The sequence below is a fragment of the Lepidochelys kempii genome, chromosome 4, assembly GCF_965140285.1.
Source record: "Lepidochelys kempii isolate rLepKem1 chromosome 4, rLepKem1.hap1, whole genome shotgun sequence".
NCBI lineage: Eukaryota > Metazoa > Chordata > Testudines > Cheloniidae > Lepidochelys > Lepidochelys kempii.
In genome coordinates this window covers 38,218,058-38,244,592 of record NC_136383.1, presented here as the reverse complement: position 1 = coordinate 38,244,592, position 26,535 = coordinate 38,218,058, and the positions used below count along the sequence as shown (strand labels likewise).

The window sequence follows — 26,535 nt, the reverse complement described above, 5'->3', positions numbered from 1 at the left end:
GTTTGTCACACGTGCTGCTGGCAGCACTGAATGTCTGGTTTACCATTTTACCAAAAATCGATCAAGTCCATGTGAATGGGCTTGATGCAGGAATCACTGGGTGAAATTCTATGGGCCATGTTATGTAGAATGTCAGACTAGATCAGGGGTTCTCAAACTTCATTGCACCACGACCGCCTTCTGACAAGAGAAATTACTACATGACCCCAGGAAGGGGGATGAAGCCTAAGCCCACCAGAGCCCCACTGCCCCAGGTGGGAGGGGAGGGGGGCAAAGTCCAAGCCCAACGGCTTCAGCCCCAGGTGCGGGGCCTGTAACCTGAGCCCTGCCGCTCAGGGCTGAAGCCAAAGCCCAAGCCCCCCACTTCCCAGGGCTGAAGTCTTTGGGGTTCGGCCCCGCTGGGTGTGACTCAGGCTTTAGTCCCAGGCCGCAGGGCTCGGGCTCTTGCCCTGGGCCCCAGGAAGTCTAAACACCAGCACTGGCGACCCCATTAAAACGGGGTCCTGAACCACAGTTTGAGAACCACTGGACTAGATGATCATAATGGTCTTTTCAGACCCTAAAATCTGTGACTCTATAAATAACAGCAAAAGTGTTTCACTCATTTCACTGACTTTAGTGCTGACATTTGATTAAACCATTCTAGAATTTTAAAACCCATTTAAATGTATACAAAAAAATTAAATGGTATAGTTCCAGTGAATTGTGCCTAATGGGCCTGATTTTCCTCTCAACAATGTAAATCAATAATAACTCCATTGAAGACAATAGGCCAGTTGCCCAGTTCTATTGGTGGCAATGGAACTATATTGATTTATACCAGGATATGGCCCAGTGGAGTAATACTGGTGTAAAACTATCATAAGAAAAAGGAGAATCAGGCATCACCATCTTTTATTGTTTGAATGAGAATTAAATTCCATGAGTGAAATCCTGACTGATTTCATCCCATACTCATTAACTTCAGACTTCACCCCTTGTGCTTCGTATAGTAGTCACTTAATATGTTTAACAGACAGTGGGCCCAAACACAGGACTCTCACTCATTACTTCTGTCCCACTGAATTCCAGAAGCCTATAGGAGTAAAGGGCTATGTGTTCATTACGTGTGACTGTAAATGAGGAAGAAAAAAAAATCACAAAAATGTTCATGGATTTAACATTTTTCATCAACATTTTGTGTCAGTGGAAGTTTCTCCACCTTCCCTAGTATTTATCCATTCTATTCTAACCCAAACATTGACTCCAATTCTCTTTCCAAAACTTGTTCTCTGCTTCACTTTTATTAGTCCATGTCGGCCTAATACAGTAACTCACTATTGCTTGGTCTACACTAGGAGATGAAAATAATTGAGAATGGCTACTAAACACAGCTCTTCTCTAGACCTTTCTTAATCAGGTGCTGAATACACTGGGGCCTCATGTCCCTTGGGTAACTGTTAAATCAGTAATTGCATCAGCAATAAAGATGGCCAAAGTAGCGTGGTCTGCATAGGTCAAATAATCAAGTTCATATTGGAATTGGAGTGAGAGGGAGCCTTTCCTAAAATCAGTTTTCCAACATAGCTCCACTTTCTAGTATAAACAAGCCCTATGTTTCAAACATATTCTAGTCTAGTGCCTCCAATGGGCACATCTTAAGGAGCAGGAAAACTGTGGTTTTAGTTATGCATTACCAGTCTGATTTGTTTTATTTCTTGCAGGCCCTGACACATGTATCAGAAGCCTGCTACCCTTTACTGGATGGCTGTAGAAAGAATAGGCAGAAGTGGCAATCCTTAGCTGAACAACAGGAGAAGAATCTGATTAATGGAGAAAGCAATCAGCCCAAGCGGAACTGAGATTCTGATTTAGCAAATACAAGTTTGAGTTTACTCAGAAATTACAGTAATCTGGGGATACTACATTTTGCTATACACTGTAGGGATTTGGTGTATTCTTTGCCACTATTATATTTAAAATTATATATTTCCCCTGCCATTAAAAGCATAGCATGACCATTTTTATGTGAATGATGTATAATGATTGTATATTTCTTGTATTTCATTTAGGTGAAGTAGAAAAATAGAACTGCAGAGTTAGTTTACTCTGCTCAGTTCTACACAGAGGTACGACGAGTACAGTTACTGAACTGCCTTTGAAAGCCTTTTACTTTACAGATGTACATAGTTGTTTAGTGTTTCGTGAGTGGCCAGTACCTTAAAGATGACCATATATGGCACTTTTCTTCCTCTTTTATTCTTTGTTATGTAACCATAAGTAATAAGCAATGTTGTTTGTTCTCTTGCAAGAAGCCTGGAGGCAAAAAGGAGCTTGGGGATTAAAATTCACTCTAAAGGCCTAACCCAACAATTGTTATGCAGACAAAACTCTCATTGAAATCAATGAGAGCTTCATTTATATGGGAATGCAGGATTGGGCCCCAGTTGACAAAGCACAGGGACTTGTGTGATATACTATACCGATGCCTTATGATGTTACAAGAATGTCTCAACAAAATGGTCATACCTTTTTGAGAATTTAAAAAAAATACTGTGACTTACTAAACAATCAGGGACCTAAAAGAGATTTGCCGTGGAAGTGCCAAGAAATTACACAGAGATGGTGAAAGCTGCTCAGTGAGATGATACGACAGCACAACTCACAATGTAGCTAACAGACTGTCTTGAAAAACTTGTCAGACACAGGGCTGGGAGAAACAGAGAATGAATGTGAAGAGAAGTAAACTGAGCTAACCAGGATCACTATTGAGCTGCTGATAATATATTCATACTGCAGATGAGTTTAACGTCATCATAACCAACAAACTGACACAAGAGAAGGAAAAGCACAGGAGAATGAGATTGTGAAAGCATGTGATGAAAAAACTGGCTCATTCAAGAATATGATCTAGAAAAGAGGATGTTTCTGGAGATTGTTAGTGAATCTGATTCACTAGACTAGTAGCACTAAAAAAATGACCATGACCACTTTGAAGGCTTGCTTGAGATTGCAGATGTTAACTTTGGAAACTAGAATGTTTTTTTTCAGAGTAACAGCCGTGTTAGTCTGTATTCGCAAAAAGAAAAGGAGGACTTGTGGCACCTTAGAGACTAACCAATTTATTAGAGCATAAGCTTTCGTGAGCTACAGCTCACTTCTTCAGATGCATATCGTGGAAACTGCAGCAGGCTTTATATATACACAGAGAATATGAAACAATACCTATTCCCACCCCACTGTCCTGCTGGTAATAGCTTATCTAAAGTGATTTCCAGCACAAATCCAGGTTTTCTCACCCTCCACCCCCCCACACAAATTCACTCTCCTGCTGGTGATAGCCCATCCAAAGTGATAACTCTTTACACAATGTGCATGACAATTAAGCTGGGCTATTTCCTGCATAAATCCAGGTTCTCACATCCCCCCCACCCCCATACACACACAAACTCACTCTCCTGCTGGTAATAGCTCATCCAAACTGACCACTCTTCAAGTTAAAATCCAAGTTAAACCAGAACATCTGGGGGGGGGGGTAGGAAAAAACAAGAGGAAACAGGCTACCTTGCATAATGACTTAGCCACTCCAAGTCTCTATTTAAGCCTAAATTAATAGTATCCAATTTGCAAATGAATTCCAATTCAGCAGTTTCTCGCTGGAGTCTGGATTTGAAGTTTTTTTGTTTTAAGATAGCGACCTTCATGTCTGTGATCGCGTGACCAGAGAGATTGAAGTGTTCTCCGACTGGTTTATGAATGTTATAATTCTTGACATCTGATTTGTGTCCATTTATTCTTTTACGTAGAGACTGTCCAGTTTGACCAATGTACATGGCAGAGCGGCATTGCTGGCACATGATGGCATATATCACATTGGTGGATGTGCAGGTGAACGAGCCTCTGAATGTTTTTATTATTAAAAAAATAATTTTTAGCACTTCTTCTACTAGGTACAGTTTTTAACCAGATGAAGTCTTAAAGCAACAAGTGAAAGGAAGACTGAAAGCAAAAGCAAGTGAGAATACTGCAGGGACTTAACATTTTTATATGAGGCATAAAAAGCATTCGGAGACAGTGGATTTGCAGCAGATATGGAGGAAATCATTCTTTTAACAGAGGAAATGCCTAATAAAAATTATTTTTAATAGACCACTGGGCATGAATTCAAGAAAGTGTATGGACAAGACAAACCCCAAAAAAATAGAATAAAGAGAGCACAATTCCCATGTGTAGCCATGATCAGTAGATTAAAAATGAGACAGGGGCTCATAAGACTTCTCAGAAATGCAGATACAACATAGGCTGTGTAAATGATGATGATTTTCATATCTACAACAATATTTTGTATTACATACCAGCAGTAGTGATATATCATATATATATGAGGTCTATATATATAGACCTCATATATATATACTACTATATATATATATATAGTATATATACTATATATAGTAGTGATATATATATAGACCTCATATATTTCAGAGTGTGCATTCAGTTTGCCTGAACCATTTAAGTCCCCACAATTTTAGTTGGAAACTGCAAGAAATTTTTTTTTCCCCATGAGATTTTCAGTACCATCTGCTTACAGTTCATCTGGAAACGCTGTGAAAACAGCCTCTGTTTATCTTCCCTCCTGCTTCTGGTCTTAGAAGGAATCAAAAGAGACAGGCACTCAAATACGAAAAATAATAGAGGAAATGTTAAGTAAATGTTTCAGAATCTTCCAAAATATTATTTGATTCCAGAGTCTTCCAAAATATTATTTGATTCTAGAAATAAGGAAGTTTAGAGTAGGCTGTTCTTGTTGTTTACTGCAGCATTTCAGTCAACCCAGTTAGTAGCAACTGATTTAACTCTAGTTTAAGATCCCCTATGAATGTCAGTACATTGTTATTGCAGCCAAATTTGAAAACATTTGCCTATGAAAAAAATATTTTTTCTAAGTCCAATGAATAATAATGAACAATTCTTGGGGTATTATGATATGCAGTACTCTATGTGTATCTATGCATACATAATATGAGGTGTGTGTATGTGTGTGTGTGTATGTAACATTTTATATATAGGCACAAACTCAGTAATCACCCTTAAAAACTTGTTATTGCTCCTTAGATAAATAAGATTACCTCAGAATGTGCTTTTTCCTGTATTCTCCTTTTTATTGTAGGAATTTGCATACTGCAGTTACTGAAGTTTAATTATTTTCTTATTTAAACCATTTATTTTATATATAATATATGTGTGGATAAAATATTTATAGGTTTATTCTTGTTAGTGTGATCAAAAGCAAAACTTAACTGGGGATGACACAACAAATCAACTATAGTGATAAAACTGTTAGTGATACAGCATTAATATTAAGAACCCAACTATTCTGTATCTTATTTGCTGTACTGTGTGTGTGTGTATAACATAGTTTTTTCATGGCCTGATTTATATTTTTAAATAATGCAGAAGAATGCTGGAGCCATATCTTTGGCATAACAAACATGTAAATACCACATAGTCATCATTTTTTACTTCCACTGATAAATATACACAGTTATATAGTATTTGCATATATTTAAGGTATACATACATCCCCACAAAATCTTTCCCTATAGAGGAAAGTATATGTTGTAACAAATGTAGAATTCTATTCTACATAATTTTTTTGTCAAAATATTGTCCTAACATACATGCATCTTTATTTATTTATTTTAAAAAACCACATACAAATTCTTTAAAACTATTGGTTTAGGGCCTTATGTTTTATGTATTTTAGGCAAATTGAGAGCATGATCAGGGCATTATATCGTATTTCAGTCTGCCTGATTGCAGTTTTTGTTTCAAGGCTCTAGCATGGTTGGTTTGTGTGCAGATAACAGATATTTTTTGTCTTTGGCAACATAGGTGACCATGCAGATACAATAATGGTTCTCTGCCTGAAGTACATTGTATGTGCAGGGAAATTTTCAAAGCCAACAAATTTATTTAGCTGCACAGTTATTATTTTCATCAGGAGTTGTGTCTAAATGCCTTAATGATCTGTGTGCCAAATTCTGCCCTGATGTATACCCTGTGCACCCAGTGGACTCAATGGGAATTGTACAAGATGTACATTGGGATACAATTGAAGCCTCTGTTGACCCAATCCTACTCCCATTGGAGTCTTCAGGAATTTTGACATTGACATCTTTAGGAGCAGGATTGGGCCCTCTGTGTTCTTCATATTTCTTTGAATCAAGATACCAAGAAAGACCAGTGCTAATGTGATACCAGATTTTGCCCTCAGATGTGCATGCATACATGCATTGAAATCAATAGAAAATGTGTTCTCACATCCCAGGGCAAAATTTAGCCCCTTAATACAGGCCTTTGTTCTTTTCTTCCCCTTAAACAAAAACAAAAGAAAAAAATCTTATCACATATATTAACATTCACCTAAAGAGTGAGTGGTCCTGCTCTTCTCCTTAAAAAAAGAGGGAGGCTCTTAAGCTAATAAGATAGGAATAATAAAACCTATCTATTCAGCAAGTTACTATCTCTGTAATATTAATTGTAGAACAAACAGGCTTCCTATTATTTCACATACAGTAAAAGCAGCTAAGGAAAATCACACAGTAGCTATTAAGATTCTTAATAGCTACCTATTTGTACTGTTGAGTATAAATCAATAGCATCTCATCAACCAGTCAGTCTCTAATGTCTCCCAGCAGGCTGAAGCTAAGTGGGTCACCACATGCTGCTTTCAGATGGTGGGGATGCTGACAGGCTATTGATTGTGAGTTCTTTGTCTCTGTGAAACATTCAACAGTGGCAGGGCTGTCTCTCTCTTTACAACAAAAATTTCAGTTTTTCAGAAGCCTGCTTTTGCCTCCTGAACATGCAACCCCAAGTGCATGCAAAAGTGAACTTTTGAAAATCCAGCCCAATGTATTTCATTTGGGGATGGCTCTGAGATGCCATGTTCAGGTGTGGAATCTAATCCAGATCTAAGATTCTTTAGTTTCAGGGGCATTTGGTGCCAGTATTCTGGTTCAGCCCATTAGAGAAGCCTAAAGTCAGGTAGGTCAAATCTAGATCCTAAAAGTTTGTGGGGCGCTGAACCAGTGTTTTGGTTTGATCTCATCGCAGCTGTGAAACAATCAAAGCAGAGACTGCTGACTCATGCAAATGCAAATGATTTATAATAAATTATGAAGCTGTAAGGGAGTATCTCTTAAAGGCCTGATCCTGTGGGTAGAATTTTCATTAGCTTTAACTGGGAGTTTGGCCTCTGAAAGGGTTGTAGAATAGTCCCCTATGTGAGTAATCACATGCAGTCTACATTCCATAAGCACTCTGCTATTTCTAGAATATCCCTGGTCTGTAACAATTTATGAGGTCTGTTCTCCCTCATAAGAACTCTCCAGACCCCTGCATTGCTTTAAAAGATGGGTCTGAGCCTTTGGTTCAGACACTCATAGAAATGATCATCTGAGTTGGGTCTGGATATTAGTGACATTTTACTAGATACAACAAATTATGACATCAGGCTATTTCTATGTTCAGCGTTGCCAGTTGAATGAAAGTTGCATGGAAAGGCTTGTTTTCCACAGAGAAGGTTGGTTTCCATGGAGAAATTCGTATCTAAGCACCATTTGTAAATGTATATTAATTAAGTGTGCTAAACAGTGGCTTCTACTAACTGCCACACCATGAGCTTGTCCATTCCATGATATTGGGTCTGATCAAATGCCCACTTGAAGTCAATGGAATGATTCCCATTAACTTCAGTGGAAGCTGGACTGGGCCCCATAGAGAGTTACAGAGCGGGACAAATTTATCTTTATTCTTGCCTACACCTATAAAGACCCTGGACCAAATTCTTGTCCTCAGTAACACCTACACAGTCTATAGTTCATTCAGCCAGCCCCCATTGACTTCAATGGTACCACAAAGGTGTAACTGAAGTTAGAATTTGAGCCTTCTGTGTATGAACATGATAGACACATGCATGTGTCTGTTAAAGAATGTAGTGTGAAAAGCACTGTACATAGTTTAAAAATAAATTTATATTATAGTTTAATAAAAGGAATTGTAATGAACTGTCACTTGCCACTGAGCATGTCTATTTGTATTCTTCTACCTTTTCAAATATTTTAACAAATATATAGTTTCTGGGCACAGTATTTTTGTACTAGGCTAATGAGGTTACTATGTATATTATGTTCAGCTTTAAGTAGTATTAAAGTCTTTTGAATGTTGATTTGTTCTTGCTTCTTCAATTTTCCACACTACATAGTTATTCAGCATAACTTACTTAAGTTAGACAACAACAGAATTGTTTGTCCTAGTTACTGTATAGTTGATAAAAGAAAGAATATACAGGTAGGTAATATTCTATGATCAAACTGCTACTCAACTACTTATTCCCACATTCTCTTCTTTGTATTGTTTTTCATGCTTTGTAAAATAAAAAAAGGAAGATGTCAACTATGTTTTGCTGTTTGGTCATTAATTTTATTGTGGATAAATTTACAAAGCAATGTCATTGTCCTGATCCAAGAAATTGCCTCTAATTGTTTAGGTATTGTAATTAACTGCATTCGTTTATAAACCTCTGTTGATCCTGGAGATCCTGCTTTGGAGCATTAGAGAATTTTTGCCTTACTGTCAGGAAATTTCCTAGCCATAAGGTTTGTCATAACTGAAAACCAAAGGCAGTGTTTCCTTTCAAAAAACAAACAGACAAAAAACCACAGAAAAAAGAAACTGGCTGTTATTTCCCACTAGAAATCACTCCAATTACACATACCAGGACCTATCACAAGTTGTCTGATTTTTCAGAAAAGTAGGCTTGGCAAATATAGCTGCTGTGAAAGGTGCTGTGTGAATAAAATTAGCCCCCAAAGGGCAAGTCATATAACAGAGGTTACAAGAGTTTAATCTGGTGAGTTTTTTTAAAAAGGGTAAATACACTTGGATCTGACAGCACAATCTTGTGCAGACTGCTGACCCTGGCTGCTAACTTAGACCAACAGGCCTCTCAGCACTTCTTATTCTTTGCCTTGTTAGGTTTTGAGCAGCAGCATTTCTGGCTCTAGGAGTTTTGCAGCTCTAGGCAAAACGGGTGAGCATGCATGCAAGCAGCAGTCACTCCAAATAGTCATTAAGTACCAGATTTTCTGAGTCTGCACACAACCGTGGCACACCATTGCCTGTTTGCTTAAGCTAACCCCCATTTGCATGTGCACTTTAAAACCATGTAACTATATTCTAACAAGTGCACAGCCACTTAGGGTATGTCTGCACATCCACAGCTGGCTCACGTCAGCTGACTTGGGCTGATGGATAAGGCTACGATTATGTCATGGAATCTGTGACTTCCACTGACCTCTGTGACATTTTCTGCCCTGGGGCTGGAGCTCCCAGCCAGCCCTGCCCTCGCAGCCCCCAGCTCCCAACCTGGTGGGGGGACCCTGCTGCTGCCCAGCTGCTGCTGGCGGACCCTGCAGCTGGCCAGCCACAGCGGGGGGCTGGTGGAACTGCAGCTGCCCAGCTGTGAAAGGCAGGTTGGGGGGACCCTGCACAACTGCAGTGGGCAGCCGATGGACCCCCCCGTATCTGCCCGGCTACAGCCATGGCCAGCGGCTGGGCAACCCTGTAGCTACCAGCTGCCTGGGTCGAGGGGACCCCACAGCAGCCCAGCCCCAGGGGCAGGGGGACCCCAGAGCTCCCACCCACCGCATTGGTGGGGGACCTGGGAGCCCCAGCAGCAGTGGGTGCTGAACCCACCTACCCCTTTTGTCAGGGATATTTTTAGTGAAAGTCAGAGACAGGTTATGGGCTGCCATGAATTTTTGTTTATTTCCCTGAACCTGTCCCTGGCTTTTACTAAAAATATCTGTGACAAAAACTTAGCCTTACTCATGAGGCTTGGGCTACGGGGCTGTTTAATTGAGGTGTCGATGCTTGGGCGCTGGGACCCCATGAGGAGGGAGGGTCCCAGGGCACAAGTGTCTACAGCCCTGTAGCCTGAGCCTTATGAGCCTGAGTCAGCTGACACAGGCCAGCCCTGCAGCGTACCTTTGGGAACTTCAGCCATCACTATGTGACACACCATGGCCACGTAGAACGTCCCAGTGATAATGGGAGTCCCCTGCCACTTACCAAAGAAGAAGCACCTTTAAATATTAGCAGTATGACTCAGCAGTTCTGGTTATATCCAGTAGAGTTCAGTGCTTTAACATCTCAGTTTATTAAAATCTCTACATGCTTTAATAATCTTTATAACAGTTTAGTGCTACATATTAACCATTTTTTGCCATACTTTGAATCAGCCATTAATAATATTAGGATCTGCTATTCAAAAGACCTCAGTTGCCTTAACTCTGTTCCCATTGACTTCAACAAGACTTTTACTATTGATTTCAATGGGTATAGAGTTAGACCAACACTGAGTTCTTTTGAAAGTACCACCCTATGCCTATAACATGTCCGTTTGCACATACAAATTAAGCAATTGTACCTATATGTGCACACACAAACCTGAGAAAAACTTGATCCTAAACATATTACAGCCTCTAATATTGCTGAGCATTATGGATGTTCAGTGACTGATATGTAAGCATTATTATCTTTCTTAGCACCTACCTTACTTCCTGGTATGTCACACTATAAATAGATGTGGTCCAGCAATTCTATAGGGGGGAAACCAGGAAGAAGGGGAGGTGGGGGACTCTTACTAGTAAAATCATCATTTGTTACTTCCCAACATCAGAGTTGCTATAGGCTCTGTACAGTATTAAAAATCAAAAACTCAAATAATTTGCTGGAAACCAGGCCCAAATATGTATACATTTTCTAGTTACAATTATTACATGGTTACAATTTTTCATGTTGAAAGTTTTCCCACCAGAACACATGATTTTGTTGAAGCCAAAATTTTTCATTGGGAAAATACCAATTCTGAGGAAAAATTTCTTCTGGTGAGACATGTCAAAACAAAAACTGTTGTTGAACTGACCTTTCAAAAGGAAACTCTGGCATTTGATGTCAAAATGTGGATTCAGAATGACCATTTTTGTTTTGATCAAAGATGTAAAAGTTTTTCATTTCAACATTTCTGATTCAAAACTTTTCAGAATTTTCCATTGTTTGAGATGTTTTAATATATCAAACTTCTCTTCTGTTTTGGAATGGACTCTAATTTCAAATTTTCCTGCGGGATAAAAATTCCATGTTCCAAACAGTTCCAATATTTTTTTCTCCTGAGTCAGTACTGATGTTATGAACAACTGAAGCTTTTGTGAGTTATAGCCACCAGATGGGATGGAAGAGAGAGTCTCCTTTCCCTAATGAACTTCCACCTAGTGGTTACAATTTACACAATGTGAGACTAAGTGAAATAGTGTGTATGTGTCAGTGTGTGCTACTGTCAATGCTGCTGCTCCTATGGTTGAGCTGTGGAGGCTGACCTCTGGGAGCCAGAAGAGAAGGAGCAGATCATAATACGCTTACAGCCCATTCAAGAGCCATGTTGACAAGCTCCAGAGAGAATTACACACAAATTTACCTTTGCATATAAGGGGAGAAGAAGAAGAATCACGTTCCCAAAACTAGAAATTTCACACAAAGGTTTGCCTTTTCAGTTAGCAGACCCCTTTCACTTGAGCCCACAGTGATAGCATGTCCACCCCACACAAGGCCCAAAAGGGTTAAGGTGGCTTGGTGGGCCAGTTGACTGCCCAGGCTACACCTGAATGAAGAGCTAGGGAGCAGGAATTAATTAGAGAAAAGGCTCAGCTGAGCAGGAAAAGAAGTGGCCTGGATAAAGCCGAGGAGCTGGGAGCAGAAGGGGGTTGCTGGCAGGGGTGCAAGAAGAGGGTGAGCCAGGGGACCATGGCCCCATTACTTTTTAAAGTGTGAGTGCTATGCCCTTCTACTTTTTACCAGCCTTAAGGGCAAGTGATGGGGAAGGGGGTGGAGAGGAGCAAATGGAGGGGGGCGGGGATCTTGAGGGTAAGAGGCGGCATGGGGACTGGGCCTCAGGGGAAGGGGCAGCCCAGGGGTGGGAGCTCAGAGAAAAGGGCTAGCATTGGGGGTGGGGCCATGGTTTGGATGCCAGTGCCCTCCCCGCTCACACACACACTTTTAGGGAGCTTCTGCCTTTCTTGGCTGCTGGGAAATAGGCTGTAGTTACTCTGTGGGAGGAGGGAGTTGGGAGGCTGGAAAACCTGGGGTGAGGGGAGAGCCAGGAGGTAAGGAAAGAACTCAGGGAAAGGCAGTAAGGTCTAAGGGGGAAGACTTTGGCTATTGACTAGCGGGTCCCTGAGCTGGAACATGGACTAGAGGGTGGACCTGGGTTCCCCTGCCAGGCACTGGGGAAGTGCCACCAGCTGGGCAGTGAATGGGAAAACTGCCCGAGCTCATTATTAAGAGGGGACCTCGATACCCCAGAAGGGGGAAACATGCTGAGTGACCAGGCCAGAGGGCTGAGTCAGACAGAGAAACCAGGAGCTCCTGGAGCAAGAGAGGGGCTGCAGACCCAGAGAGAGAGAGGTGGAGAGATGGCATGCAACTGTGGGGAGGGGTGTTGACCTCATGAAGCTAATCCCCAGAACGGCCAGGAGGAGACATCATCCTAGCACTGAGTAGCGCATCCTGTCACAACATGGTGGAGAATGTAGGCACACGATTACCTAAATAAAAGAGGAGGGTGAAAGACTGTAGGTGATTACAACTGATAAAAGGGGAATGCAAGAGACTGTGGTGGACTGTGAAGGGCCACATATAAAGTGGTCATCCCTGATACATGGAGGAAGTGGAAGGCCACAACAGAAAAAAAGGTAATGAAATAATGGAGCTGCAGTATGTGGCAGAGTATTTCTGCAGAGGGCACTTATACAGAGATGAATGTGGGCCGATACGGGCCAGTATGGCATACCAGTAAGAAGTGGCCACCAGTACACAGCCCACGTTAAAACGCTGCCATGGCAGCACTTTAACGTTGCTGCCCACCCCCCAGCCAGAGCTGCCGACTGGGGGGGAAGGGTCCGTTGCCCTGGGGCCTGGCGATTTAAAAGAGCAGCAGGCGGAGCCGTGGGCCCTTTAAATCACTGCTGGAGACCCAGGCAGTACAGGCCAGATAGCATGGTAGGGCTGGCTGAGGGAGGCTGACTCCCAGCCCCGCCCCTTCTGCCTGAGACCCTGCCCCTTCTGGGGGCGTGGAGCCCCCAGTAAGCCTTTTATCTTACTATCTTATCATACTTATACCTTCTCAGGCTGGACTCCAGAGTTGCCACCCCTGCAGAAGGGAACCAACAAATGGCAGGGAAGGATCCAAGCCCTGCTGAGGCAGGTGCTACGGAACAACAGAAAAGATGGGAGTCAAGCCCTGTGATACCACTGTCAGCTGCTCTGATTAGCTTCTCTTGGTCATTCCTGTCTAGCTCACCTACAGTATTGGAGGGAATAAATCACAACAGGTTGAGTAGATGGTCACTAGAAGGATGTTCTCTTTATCCCCACTCACCTGGATGATGCTTCTTAACAAACCAAATTTGAAACAAATTGAAGTGGCTCTGGAAAAAAAGAACCCTATGAAAGCAGAAAATATTGTTTTTAGGAAACCAGATATAACTTATTGGCATTGATGCTGCCAGTGGAAGTTGAAAAGTAAAAGCTTTCACATTTGCTATTTTGATAGTATAAGTAGAGGGAAAACATTACTTTTTCCCTCTGAAGAGTACTTTTATAAGCCATGTGCAGGAATAATAGCCATGTAGAAGATAATTTACAGAATCGTTGTATAGGGTCGCAGCCTGAAAACTATGGAAATTCTTCTCAACACAAGGGGAAAATATTTCCTATATTATCAATGTAAAAGACCTGTACATTCATCAAACATATCCTTCTTCTCAACCGAGAATTGCTCCTAATTCTTGCAATGCAAGTTTCCTCCTGCCCAGTCCAGTTAGGCCCAATTCTACAGTCCTTATGAAAGTGTACTGCTGATGGGGAGAAAAGAGGGAAGGGTGGCAGGGTGTTCAGTTTAGTCTGGTTTTTTTTTTTTTTTTTCAATGAACAGATTAGTTGGGTGTGTTCCTAACAGATATGAAAGAAGACAGGCACTTTCTTTAAAAACCTCCATGTTACATATGGCTAATCTAACCACTATCTTGCTATCTAACATGCTATCAGTAAAGTGCTCCCATGAAATCTCAGTCCTTAGGTGCAATATCAAGAGGTTATTATGATTACTGGATGGATATTCCTCCTTTATCTATAACTAGTAATGTGTAACCTTGAATGTTTAGGTTAGGTTTAACTGAACTCCAACAAACTTCCAAGTACAATGCCCTACGGCTGGAATATTTGGCTAGATTAAATTTTATAGGCATCTAATAAGAAATATAAGATGTGACTGTTATATATAGGTACAGAAGAGTATAGAATATCTGCTGGGAATGAACAGAGATGTAATGTCCCAACAGGATGAGCTTAATTTACTTCATTGGGAGAATGTACATGGTAGGGCTGTAGGCTCATGCTACTATATAAAGTTGTACAGGAGAAACCTATTTAAGTCTGCTGAATTTGGAAGTCTTTGCTCCTGGCTCAGCCAGGGATCCCAGGGCTTCTAAGTTTTTGACATTTCTAATTTTTTTCAGAATTTTACTTTGAACCTTTGGAAACTAAACATTTTGAATTTTTTTTTTCAAAATGAATTTTTTGGGGAATTTCCCTTTGTGGGAAATTTCTACTTTTAGTTCCAAAATGGAACTTTTTTTTTTTTTTTTTTTTTTAAATTTCAGAATCCCCAAGGAAGGGAAATGCTAAATTTTGACCAGTCAGTCTTCTCCTTCCAAAGTGCTGATTAAGGTAGTGACAGTTTCTGGATGCTCTGGCGGGTCAAAGGGTTTTAATTTCAGAACTTATACTCACTGTGTTCACAGTGACCAACTTTTGTGTCCACCTCTTAAATCTGTATGTGTGCTGTAAGAACACATCTCAGGAATTTTAATTTTGATTCATGAAGTAAGATGGTAGGTGGACAAGAAGTAACCTAGAGGCTTCCAGACAAAACATGGATACCAGGGGAACGGACTATTTGGGTAAGAATAGCCAAATCTCCCATAAAAATAAAGATGCAGTATAAATTCCTAGACTGAAATTAAAAGTGGGATTTTTCCAGAAGCACTTAAATGACTTACGTGTCCAACTCCCCTTGAACATCTACCTAAAAGGGAATAACATCCAGAAGAACCAGCCAGGTTAGCAGTAGAAGGAACCTTGTGTTTAGCCCCCAAGCAAGTCCACAGCCATCAGTTTATCCAAGTAGCTCTAATAGTCATAGGTTCTTAGAATCCACTTGCTAGAAAAGTGGCATTGCAGACCTTGGTCTGACACCCTTAACTTTCTCTGTGTAGCTTGGGTTCTGCTATGGTGGCAAATTATAGGACTGACAAGGCAAGGAGGAAAGGGATGCTGCATGCCTATCAGGGGGATTAGCAGAATGACATCTCTTGTAAACACATGCATGTCCCCCTGATCTTTGGAATGTCATTCAATTTCCATAGTACAGCTTTACGTGATATGTTCTTGATTATCAGTGATGGCATGATTAGATGGCTGTGCTGGTTAATTATTTCTTTCCACCCACTTCAATTAGAGGTCAGTACCTGGCAATACAGATCAAACTTCAATGTTAAAATGTTGTGTAGTCTATTTTCTGCACTTTAAAACTGATTCAGATTGGAGAGGAGGCCTCAACCGGAAGCCTCAAATTCAACCAGGTAGGACTCCATGCTATACAATGTCATGCCATGAGCAATACTAAGGGACAGATTTTTCAATAGTATCCTCAAAAACTGAAGACACAGTTTTCAAATGCAAACCTGTGGTGTCAAAAATTGCACAGACAACCTCTTAGAGGAAGAAAAAGGCATGCAAAACAAAAGCATGCACAACACCTCAGTCACGGGGGGGAAATGACTACAGGCCTAATTAGAAAGGCCAGGTCGAGGCCTCATTTGGGATAAAACAAACAAATGAAAAACAGTGTTTATTATAAGAGCCATGGCAGAAAAGATTTTAAGATGAATAAAGCTGGCATAATTTTTACCTGTGAGAAAATCAAGATCAGATTTTACTGTATGAATATTCTAAAACTGCACAGGTGAATTGTGAGGGTGGAAAAGTACAGCATGTTCTATCATTAAAAGACCACGAGGCTTCAGAGGGACAATGAATGTCTATGTGGCGAAGTGTGTGGGGGCCCAGAAGGGTCCCATGCTCCTCCCCAAATGCTGGAGGGCAAGGGACCAGCAACCACCACGGCCAGAGCCAGAAGGGAAGAGGCAGGGCCAGAGCTTGCCAAGTGCAGTACAGCGGGACAGAGCCCCCCAACCCCGGCAGGTAATGTGGGATGGGGAGGGGAGGGGATGGGGAGAGCATGGGGCCCCGGGCTCAGGGCGGGTAGGAGTCACGTGGGGAGGTCACGTGCCCCCCCCTTTAGCTGGTGCCCCCTTTTGTGTGTCTCCCACGTGTTGCTGAACATCAGGGGGGAGGGATAGCTCAGTGGTTTGAGCACTGGCTTGCTAAACCCAGGGTTGTGAGTTCAATCCTTGAGGGGGCCATTTAGGGATCTGGGGCAAAAATTGGGGATTGGTCCTGCTTTGAGCAGGGGGTTGGACTAGATGACCTCCTGAGGTCCCTTCCAACCCTGATATTCTATGATCACAAATACAGGTCCTGTGGCAGATCTTTCCATTTATCTGCCAGATCTTCAGAGGCAGATTAAAGCAGCATGCTTGGGATTCAGATCCCCAGGAAGAGAGGTCAGCATGGAGAAATGAGAGAGAGCCAAAGCAACAAATTGTAATGGAGAGTACAGAATACAGATGATAACTGCCCACATGGCAAGTTGACTTGAGCTGGCTAGTCAGCTTGACCTGGGAGAAAGACCAAAGACCCATGAATGGAAGAAAGACAATAGCCCAACTGTGAGATGAGTGTGTGAAGGAAGATTTACCCAGGAGTGGGAGCTGTTGGGTGGAAGAGACTACACAGAAGTTCTGGGTGCACAGAAGTTTTGGTGAATCCAGGACTCCTTTTAATTAGCACCTGGAAGCCCCCTGAACACAGAAGTAATTTTCTTTAAATGTTCGGAAGAATTGTGGGATAGAGAAACCCTTCCTGGCCCACCACTACTCAGAGTCCTTTTGTCAGTAGGAATAGTTTAAGGTGATACTTTACAGAGTGAGCGGTGTTAATAATAATGAGGTAGGGAAGTCAAGCAGTAATAATGTATTTAAGCAAAAACTGAACAATGGCATGATCTTTATCATGTTCAGCTCAGTATTTCCTGAAAGAGATTTTTTCCAGAGGCTACTTGAGAAAGAGAAGTTTTGAAAGGGGATTGAGGCAAATTCAGTAGGGTAGCCCTCGAGCAATTCTGTCGAGTGCTCAGTGATCTGAGTTGAGCAGGCTTTTGCCAAAATGAAATCCCGTTAGATGCAGCTCAAGTTACAGCCTCATGTGACATCAATATTTAGGTCCTCCAAAGATACCAGCAACTCCTTATAGCAAGAAAAGGAAAAGGGAGAACCTGACAGATACCTCTGATGTGAAAAAAAATAAGTATTATAAAACCTTTTAGAAGTGTAGGAGGCCGTCTTTATCCAGCACAAAGGAGCACTAAAAGGCAAAATAATTTTTTTTTTTTTTTTTAGCTTCATAGTTCACTTCCCTGAGAGATTGGGACACTGAAATTGGTGGGTAGCTTTTCACAAACAAAGCAGGGTAAAGCCAAGAAGTAGGTTGCTTCTTTCAGCATGCTCCAAAGAAATGGGAATAGTATACCTATTTGCTGGACATTATATGCTTCCAAATAATGTAAATCAAAGGTCTCTTTCCACTGTTTCCATGCAAAATTGAAAATGTTCCTAGTTGCTGACAATAGAGGAGCATAGGCAGCTAATTTTCTACAGCTGTAAAGTGTTAGGAGTGCTTGGTATTATGTTGGACTTGAATTTAAGGTGCAGAAGCAGCATTGCAAAGGCTTTCTATTTTACTGGATTGAATAGGAAAAATACATTATTCAGAAGTTGCATGAGGCCAGTGGCAATAGATTCAGAGGTGGGAAAACTATGGCCCGCAGGCCACATCCGGCCCGCGGGACCCTCCCATCCAGCCCCTGAGCTCTTGGCCCTTGAGGCTAGTCCCTGGCCCCTCCCATGCTGTTCCCCCTCCCCCGCAGCCTCAGTGTGCTGCGCTGCCGGTGCAACGCTCTGGGCGGCCAGGCAGCGTAGTTGCAGAGCCACGGCCTGACTCAGCGCTCTGGGCGGCCAGGCAGCGTAGTTGCAGAGCCATGGCCTGACCCAGTGCTCTGGGCGGTGCAGCTGTAGCACCTGGAGCACTGGTGGCTGCCGGCACCGTGATCAGGGGGCGGGGGGTGGTGGTGACTAGAGGGCAGGGGAGTTCGGGGGCTGTGGTCAGGAGTCAGGGGTGTGGATAGGTGTCAGGGCGGTCAGAGGGTGGGGAACGGGGAGGTTGGATGGGGCAGGGGTTCCGGGGGGGAGCAGTCAGGAATGGGGGGGGTTGGATGGGGGGGTTGGATGGGGCGGCAGGGGGCAGTCGGGGTGGGAGGTGGGTGGTCAGGGGACAGAGAGCAGGGGGTGGTGGATGGGGCAGGAGTCCTGGGGGGCTGTCAGGGGACAGAGGATGGGAGGTTGGATGGGGCAGGAGCCCCAGGGGAGCCGTCAAGGGGCGAGAAGCGAGGGGGTCAGATAGGAGGCGGGGGCCGGGTCACGCCTGGCTGTTTGCGGAGACACAGCCTCCCCTAACTGGCCCTCCATATAAATCTGGAAATCCGATTCAGCCCTCAGGCCAAAAAGTTTGCCCGCTCCTGCAATAGACTCACCACTGTAAAAACCATGAAGAAAATAAAGTTAATAATTTATTAACCATCAGTAAACTGCTATGAACTATAATCAGACACAAAGCATCTATAAACTTAACCTATAGTATCTGACATATAGGGAGACTGATAATTTTGGAGATCAAAGGAAAATTCCAGTGTAATAAAAAAGAGAATTACTATATCTGCTTGCAAAAGAAGAGTAATTCATCACTGAGGGCTTGATTATGCCTTGTAGACACAGCACACAGTAAGCCTCTAACCCCAGTGCTCCAGGCAGCACAACAGAGCCAACATGGGGAAAAGTGATCTCTATCTGCTAAGGCCCAGTAGATTACTTCCCTCCCCACCACCACCCACCCCCAGCTCCCAAGCAAACAGGATGGGCAGGGAAGGAATTGTCACTCTCCAAGTCACACTTCCTTTCCAGGGTTGCACACTGCACCTTACTCAGGGCAAGACGCAGTTTTAATTTTGCCCTTAATGCAAAAGGGATGCAGTGCTCAGTGCTGGAAATGATGTTTAATGTCTGATATTTTAACCATCAAAATGATCTTTTATTTTTCCACCAAAAAAAAAAAATTGCCTGCTTTTTTTGAGTGTGCAAAGTTTGCTTTTTGCAAATTTGTTTGGAACTTTTCCATAAGCACTATGTAATGTTAACCTGCATTTAGACATTACTATAGAGACTTAAATGTTGTTGTTAAGGCAGCTCCCCTCCCCCCCCCCCGCCCCATATATATATATATATATATATATATATATATATATATATATATATATATAGGACTATGCAATTTTGCTCCATACTCTGCATTTCTTTACTCAGAGTGTTTCACATTTTATTTTTTAGGGTAGAAGAAGGGGCATGTTAGTTGTGCTACTTTATTTTGCTTCTCTGGTACGTTAGCTGAATAAATACACTGAAACTGGCTGGAGTGAAAAGCCATTCTACATTATCTGGCATAACAATCCAAAGAATTATCTTAATTGATTTTGAAGTTACACTTTTAATGAAAACTTACCTTCTGTCTTGCAATCTGCAAAGGTAGAGGAGCTCGAACTATTGCAATGACATCTGGCACTGTTATAATTCTACGTGTAGAGAGCAATCAATCACACAGTGTATCAGCCAAAGTCCAATCTAGCGAGCTACCACTCAGCCAGCTGGCACTATTCACCTGAGCAGTAGGGTAACTTCAGTGAATTAAGAAAAGGAGTACTTGTGGCACCTTAGAGACTAATGAAGTGAGCTGTAGCTCACGAAAGCTTATGCTCAAATAAATTGGTTAGTCTCTAAGGTGCCACAAGTCCTCCTTTTCTTTTTGCGAATACAGACTAACACGGCTGTTACTCTGAAACCTTCAGTGAATTACTACTTTTCACCACCATGTGTAACATGAACACAGTAACTATTATATCTTTTAAGACAGAGCAGTCAAGTATTTCGTAGTTTGACAAGGTGGGGCAAAAAGACAGGTCACTTGAATATCCAGTCACTTGACCTTGAAGAGGTCACATGATGAGCTGAGCTTTAGCCAGCCACATCATCCTGCAAAGATAAGACAGATCATAAATTCCCTTTTTAAAGCTGAGCTGCATCTCAGGTTGACTAGAAGCTGTCTCAAAGAAGCTCCTGCTTCAGTCAGAAAAATGGCATTTGATGGCAACTGGAAGGTAGACAGAAGTGAAAACTATGACAAGTTCATGGAGCAGATGGGTAAGCTTTTACTTTTCCAGTTCCTCATTATTGTCTAAGAGCAATCACTGAATGCTAGTGCTGTCCTTGGTCCTCCTCCTGTTAACTGCCTCTCTGCTGACCTCTCCACCTGCTGACTACTTCATATTTTCTTCCAGAATAATCTTTTTTTCCCCACTGTAGAAAGAGACAGCATCAAGATTTTGGGACAGATTCTGATCTCTGGAGTAACTCTCTTAATGCCAGTGGAACTACTCCTGATTTACGCTGGCATAACTGAGAAAAATTTTCCCACTTCACTGAAGTTTTTTTCTTTTTTCTTATGGAACAGTCCTATAGAATTTAAAAGAATTATAATCGTTCTGTATAATTCTATAGCATGAATATGATTTTCCATTACATTTGATAAGGTGGGTTTAAAAATACATAGAAAGATCATTCTCTCTTAATATACAGGTTTTAGACTTATTTCTAGAGAACCTATTTATTTCCTATAGACTGCATTTGGTTCCGTCCCTATTAAATTCTATAGCACTTTTCCATAAAGTTCAGAAAGAGAGCAAGGTAGATTACTGCAGAAATATTCATTGACATGTAAAGTTCTGTAGGCAACATGCTGACTGGTACTGAGGTGTAATTTAGGTGTCTAAAACTGGGGATCCCATTTTAGAAGCTGCTTTTGAGAATGTCCCCTATTATGGCTGATGGGCTTCAATGTCTGGAAGGGTGAAGAGGAATTTTCATGTGCAGTTTTAGAAACAGGGAAGACAATATAGAGCTAAGCAATCATTTATGTCTTGTGATATTTAATTAATTAATTTCTGATTAGTTTAATTGCTCGGGGTGGGGGGAAGGGGAGATTGGGAATTTTCCTGCTTTTTCGGCCACAGGACTAAATCATCAATGGGGAAAATGAGTTTGAAATGAGTTTGGTTCAGTCAAAGTGCACCCACAAACACAAGGCACCATACTGAAAGATTAGGCACCTGGAAATAAAACAGAAAAAGAAAAATAGAGATTAAGTTCTGCACGTATGACCAATCCAACAAAGGAGCTGATTTGCCACTGCCTTGCACCCTGTGTAGTCATTTAAACCTCTGCAAAGTGGGTGGGAAATGCAATCATTCCCTTGGCAGTGTCTTGCACCAACTTTGCACAGGTGAAAATGGCTACACAAAGTGAAAGATGAAGGTGAAGAACCTGGACCAAAGAGCTCCAGCAAGGCTCATAGTTTATTAAATTCACTTGCCCAAAAAAGGTAATTGGAAAATATACAAACCTGATGCTGCAATTTAAGTTGCTTGATGTCCAATTGTTTTTCTAGGTATTAATATAATGAAGAGAAAGCTAGGAGCCCATGACAACTTGAAAATCACTATTCAGCAAGAGGAAAACAAATTCACTATCAAGGAATCAAGTACTTTTCGAACCATAGAAATAATATTCATGCTGGGAGTCCATTTTGAATACACCCTGGCTGATGGAACTGAGCTCAGTGTAAGAAATCCACTTTTATATGATAAGCCTGTATTTAATAAAGTTATTGCTGGGATGTTTTATTCATCTTTCTGATTTTATTTTAAATTGTACTCTGTCTAGGAATGTGAACCCATGTAGCAGAGAGCAGAATCTGTCTTTTTAAGCATAAGGCCAGAGCAATGAAATATTTATTCACTTGCTTTATATAAAAATCAAATCCCTTACAATGAACAAGGATATCAATGTGGTGTGAGCTAACAGGAGTGTATTACACTTGCCCTTTAGCAGTTGCACTGGTTTCATGTTTGCCTGAGCAATGTCCAAGTGTTGACATTACTGTAGGAAATTCAATGTGACATCGGACTGGCTACCTGAGAGACAATCTTCTGCCACATGAATTACAGTGGCAGCTGAAATCAGTTAGAGGGATTGACTAAAAAGGATCTAGGAGAAATGCTGGTACCACTGAAGTCAAGGAGAGTTTTGTCATTGACTCTAATTGAGCCAGGATTTCATTCCCTAGCTTTGAACATGATAGGTTTGTAGGCAGAGCCTTCTTACAGGCCCCTAATTCTGCAATTCATTGCCTGAGCTGGTCTGGTGAAGCAAGGGTCTTTTGGCTCTTTGAGTGCAATGAAACACCCACTGTCTCTCTCAGACATTTGTCTGAGAAGTAGGGAGGGTCAGAGTCCATTGTAGGGTGTGATAGAGAATGAAATGGGATTGGTTATTTGTGAGGGACTATTCTTTCTATGTCAGAGAAAGTGGCAGATTAATGTATTCATTTAATTATGCGTATGGACCCTGAGGTCTGTGGGAAGGAGAATTGTAGTCACCCAATACATATTATAATATTTATTATTATTATTTGTATTACTGTAGCAGCTAGGAGCCTTAGTCCTGGACCAGGGCCCAATTGTGTGAGCGGCTATACAAACACAGAACAAAAAGATGTTCCCTATCCCAAGAGGCTTACATTCTAACTATAATACAAGAGCCAACAGATGGATACAGAGAGGTGGGGGAATACAAGAAAACAATGAGACAATACTGGTCTGCATGATAAGCAGTGGTCTAAGCACACGAGCAGCCTGACCGTTGTCAAGCTTTATCTATGCATCATGGTAAAACAATTCTGAGTAGGGATTTGAAGGTGGATAACGAAGCAGCTTTGTAGTGGTTTCTGGGATGCAAGTCCCAAGCATGTGAGATAGCCTGGGGGAAAGCATGCAAGTGTTTGTCTGGAAATTTAACAAGTGGGCAGTGGAGGCTGGCATCATGGGCTGATCAGAGGTGAGCACAGACCGCTCAATGGTGAATACGAGATGATATATAGGATGGGCATTGACTGTGAAGGGCCTTGAAAGTGAAGATAAGTAGCTATATTTGATATAAAGGAGAAGGGGGAGTCAGTGGAGGGATGCAAAGATGGGTTACATGGTCAAAGTGACAAACTAAAAGAATGCTTATATATATATGTGTGTGTGTGTATGTGTTTATAAACTTTATATATATAATCAAAACTAGAAGTGCTTTGGTTGTTGTGGAGGGGGTAAAACTCCTTTACTATACCGGCCATTTTGCGAAAACCTGATATTCATTGCTTTACCACTTTGGTGCTTTTTTAACAGCCAAAGAATACATATATAAGATCAACATTGTCATGAATTCCTTAGATTTTTTTATTTTTACACTGTAGGGTACTTGGAATCTGGAAGGAAATAAGCTTGTGGGAAAATTCAACCGGAAAGATAATGGGAAAGAGCTCAAAGCATTCAGAGAACTGGTAGGAGATGAATTAATTCAGGTGAGTTAAGTCAATTTTTTTCCTTTATGCACAGCATCAAACTATAAAGATCTGATCCCTCTCTTAAAGCTGAATGAAACTGGTAAGTATCATTAATTTATTTTTTAAAAAGCCTATTTTTTATTAAAAATTTAAAATTTTGAAATTCAAGAAATCATTGAATTTCAAATATTGAACTTTTTTGACTTACACTAATCTTTCTATTTTCCTATCCACTTGCATTCTTTTCAATTATCTGAGTGCAGCCTGAGCTAACTCTAAAGGAGCCCAGTGCTGAGTCCATGCTTATTCTGACCAAAGGTCCTGAATCTGTTAGGTTCTGTTAAGGCCATTCTCACAATAGGATCTGAGTTCCTCACAGCTGGTAATGAATATGTCTTCTCAAGCCCTTATGAGGTAGAAAAGGTATATTATCCACATATTTTAGAGATGGGGAGTTGAGGCACAGTTATATTAAATGACATCCCAAATCACACAAGATGTCTATGGCAGAGCTGCACATTGAAATCTGGTATCTTGAGATCCACTCCTGTGTCATAACCACAAAACTTCCATCCTCCCTTAATGATCCAGCCTTAATCTTCACGCCTGGATTAAGGGCTTGTCCACACTTGAAACGCTACAGGGGCACACCTGTAGTGCAGAAGCGGTGCCACTGTAATGCGTCAGTGTAGACACTGCCTATCCCAGCAGTTATATGGGCCTGTGGTGCCCCTGCTCCAACAAATTCAGGGCCTGGGGGCCTGGCTCCACCAATGTTTGAGGCCAGGTCTCTCCCCCGGCCCCACCTGCTGCCCCCGTGCACCTCCCCTGGAGCATCCCTGCCTGCATCCTGGGCAGCTGCCCTGCTGCTCCGCACTGTGCTCCCTTGCCAGTCACTGCTGGCTACAAAAGGGAGAGGCAGCGGCTACAGAGGGGGGAGGTGCACATGTGATGGGAGCCCTCCCTGCCCTCCTGGCACCCACCACAGGGGAGGCAAGGGGGCTTCCTGGACCTGAGAGGGGCCCAGCCCCTAGGAGCATGTGCATTGCCGGTGTCGGGTGAGTGTGCTGCCTGGGGGGAGAGGGCTGGGAGGCCTGTGGAGTCCACCTCTCTGGCCCCAGCCCTAGGGCAGCCTGCCTGCACCCCAAACTCCTCATCCCCAGCCCTGCCCCACCCCAGAACCCGCACCCTAAGTGAGAGCCCTCACCCGCCCCCGCACTCCAGCCCTGAGCCCCCTCCTGCACCGTGAACCTCTCATCCCCAGCCCCACCCCGCAGCCCTCATCCCTGCACCCCAACCCTCTGCCCTAGGCCTGAGCCTCTCCCACACCCCAAACCCCAGAGCCCTCAGCCCCAGCCAGAGCCCTCATCCCCCCACATCCCAACCCTCTGGCCTAGCCCTGAGCCTCCTCCCACACCCCAAACCCCAGAGCCCTCACCCCCAGCCAGAGCCCTAATCCCCCCGCACCCCAACACTCTGCCCTAGCCCTAAGCCCTCTCCCACATCCCCCAGCTCTCACCCCCCCACCCTCTCACACATTGTGCAATATAGGGAAACTGTTAAACTCTTACTGTTTCCAGTACATTTTAACATTATTTTAAAATATGTATCAGCTTACAAGGCAAGCGTGCATCGGGGGGACTTGGACCCGTTCAGGCACCACCAAAAAGTATACAAACCTGCTGCCCCTGAGGAGGGGTTCTCCTGTCAGTGTAGGTAACCTACCTCTCTGAGAGGCAGTAGCTAGGTTGATGGAAGAATTCTTCTGTCAATCTAGCATTGTCTATGCTGAGAGTTAAATTAGCTTACCTATGTTGCTCAGAGCTGTGGATCTTTCACACCCCTGAGCAACATAGCTGGGGTAAGCTAACTTCTTAGTGTAGACCAGGCCTAATTAAGGGAGTGCGGGTCTAGGTCTGAATATTTTAAAAATCCACAGTCCTGACCTATAGTCTTTCTCTTTGATTTTGATGGAACTACTCACATGAGTGAGGGTTACTGATGTAGTGGTTACTGGATTGAGCCCTTAGGCTGTAAACCTGTGATGGATAATAAACACTCTCTTGATGGGAACTGTAAAATAAATCTCAATGGAAACAGTAAGTGATGAAAGTCTTTTCCTCTTCATTAATCTCTTTCAGACTTACATATATGAAGGAGTTGAAGCCAAGAGAATCTTTAAAAGGGTTTAAACCTCAAGCTCAGAAAGAAATCTGATGCGACAACAATCATGTTGTATGTGGCAACTATTTCCCTTGCCCAACAAGCACCAAGTTACTGATTGATTAGTCTTGATTTAAACACAGGCCAACATTTTGCACTTCCAGTCTGCCAATATTACATATTTGTATTACATATCAATAACTGTTTTGATATATGGCATTGTTAAGGGCTGTAGAAACTATTTACATTCTGTAAATGAAAATAAATATTGTTTCTGCACTGATTTTTCAAGTGGCAATTTGCTTTTATCACCATAAAAGGTGTTTGTTGTTGTAATGTTTCTTCATGTATTGTATATTGAATCACATTGGTTGTATAATTTTAAACAAACAAAAAACAAATAACCTCCCCTGCAAAAAAACAAATCCCCAAGATCCTGCAGCCCTTCCACATACATAACTCCCGGAAGTTTGTGTGTCTGTAGATGTAAAGATTGTGACTCTGATAATATAGTTCATTTCCGAGAAAGATCAA

At 42.2% G+C, this 26,535-nt stretch overlaps 2 protein-coding genes across 7 annotated transcripts in view; both read left to right on the top strand.

Moving 5' to 3' along the window:
• Nucleotides 1-8,445, top strand: part of PDE5A (phosphodiesterase 5A) — a 94,914-nt gene extending 86,469 nt beyond the window's left edge. For all 6 annotated transcript variants that reach the window (XM_073341003.2, XM_073341002.2, XM_073341006.1 and 3 more), the window contains one exon: nucleotides 1,704-8,445. In XM_073341003.2, the coding sequence (XP_073197104.1) occupies nucleotides 1,704-1,841 (138 nt within the window). In that variant the 3' untranslated portion in view covers nucleotides 1,842-8,445. The remainder of the gene's footprint in view (nucleotides 1-1,703) is intronic.
• Nucleotides 8,446-20,457: 12,012 nt separating this feature from the next.
• FABP2 (fatty acid binding protein 2) lies at nucleotides 20,458-26,154 on the top strand. Its single transcript, XM_073340057.1, has 4 exons — nucleotides 20,458-20,591; nucleotides 21,895-22,067; nucleotides 23,749-23,856; nucleotides 25,980-26,154. Exons 1-4 carry the CDS (start codon nucleotides 20,525-20,527, stop codon nucleotides 26,028-26,030), a joined length of 399 nt encoding a protein of 132 aa, XP_073196158.1. The 5' UTR covers nucleotides 20,458-20,524; the 3' UTR covers nucleotides 26,031-26,154.
• The last annotated feature ends 381 nt before the right edge of the window (nucleotides 26,155-26,535 follow it).

Bases quoted from the DNA above. Each gene is read 5' to 3' on its own strand.
- FABP2 (XM_073340057.1), top strand. From the start codon at position 20,525: ATGGCATTTGATGGCAACTGGAAGGTAGACAGAAGTGAAAACTATGAC. The intron at 22,068-23,748 runs GTAAGAAATCCA...TTTACACTGTAG, and splicing joins CTGATGGAACTGAGCTCAGT to GGTACTTGGAATCTGGAAGG. The intron at 23,857-25,979 runs GTGAGTTAAGTC...AATCTCTTTCAG, and splicing joins TAGGAGATGAATTAATTCAG to ACTTACATATATGAAGGAGT.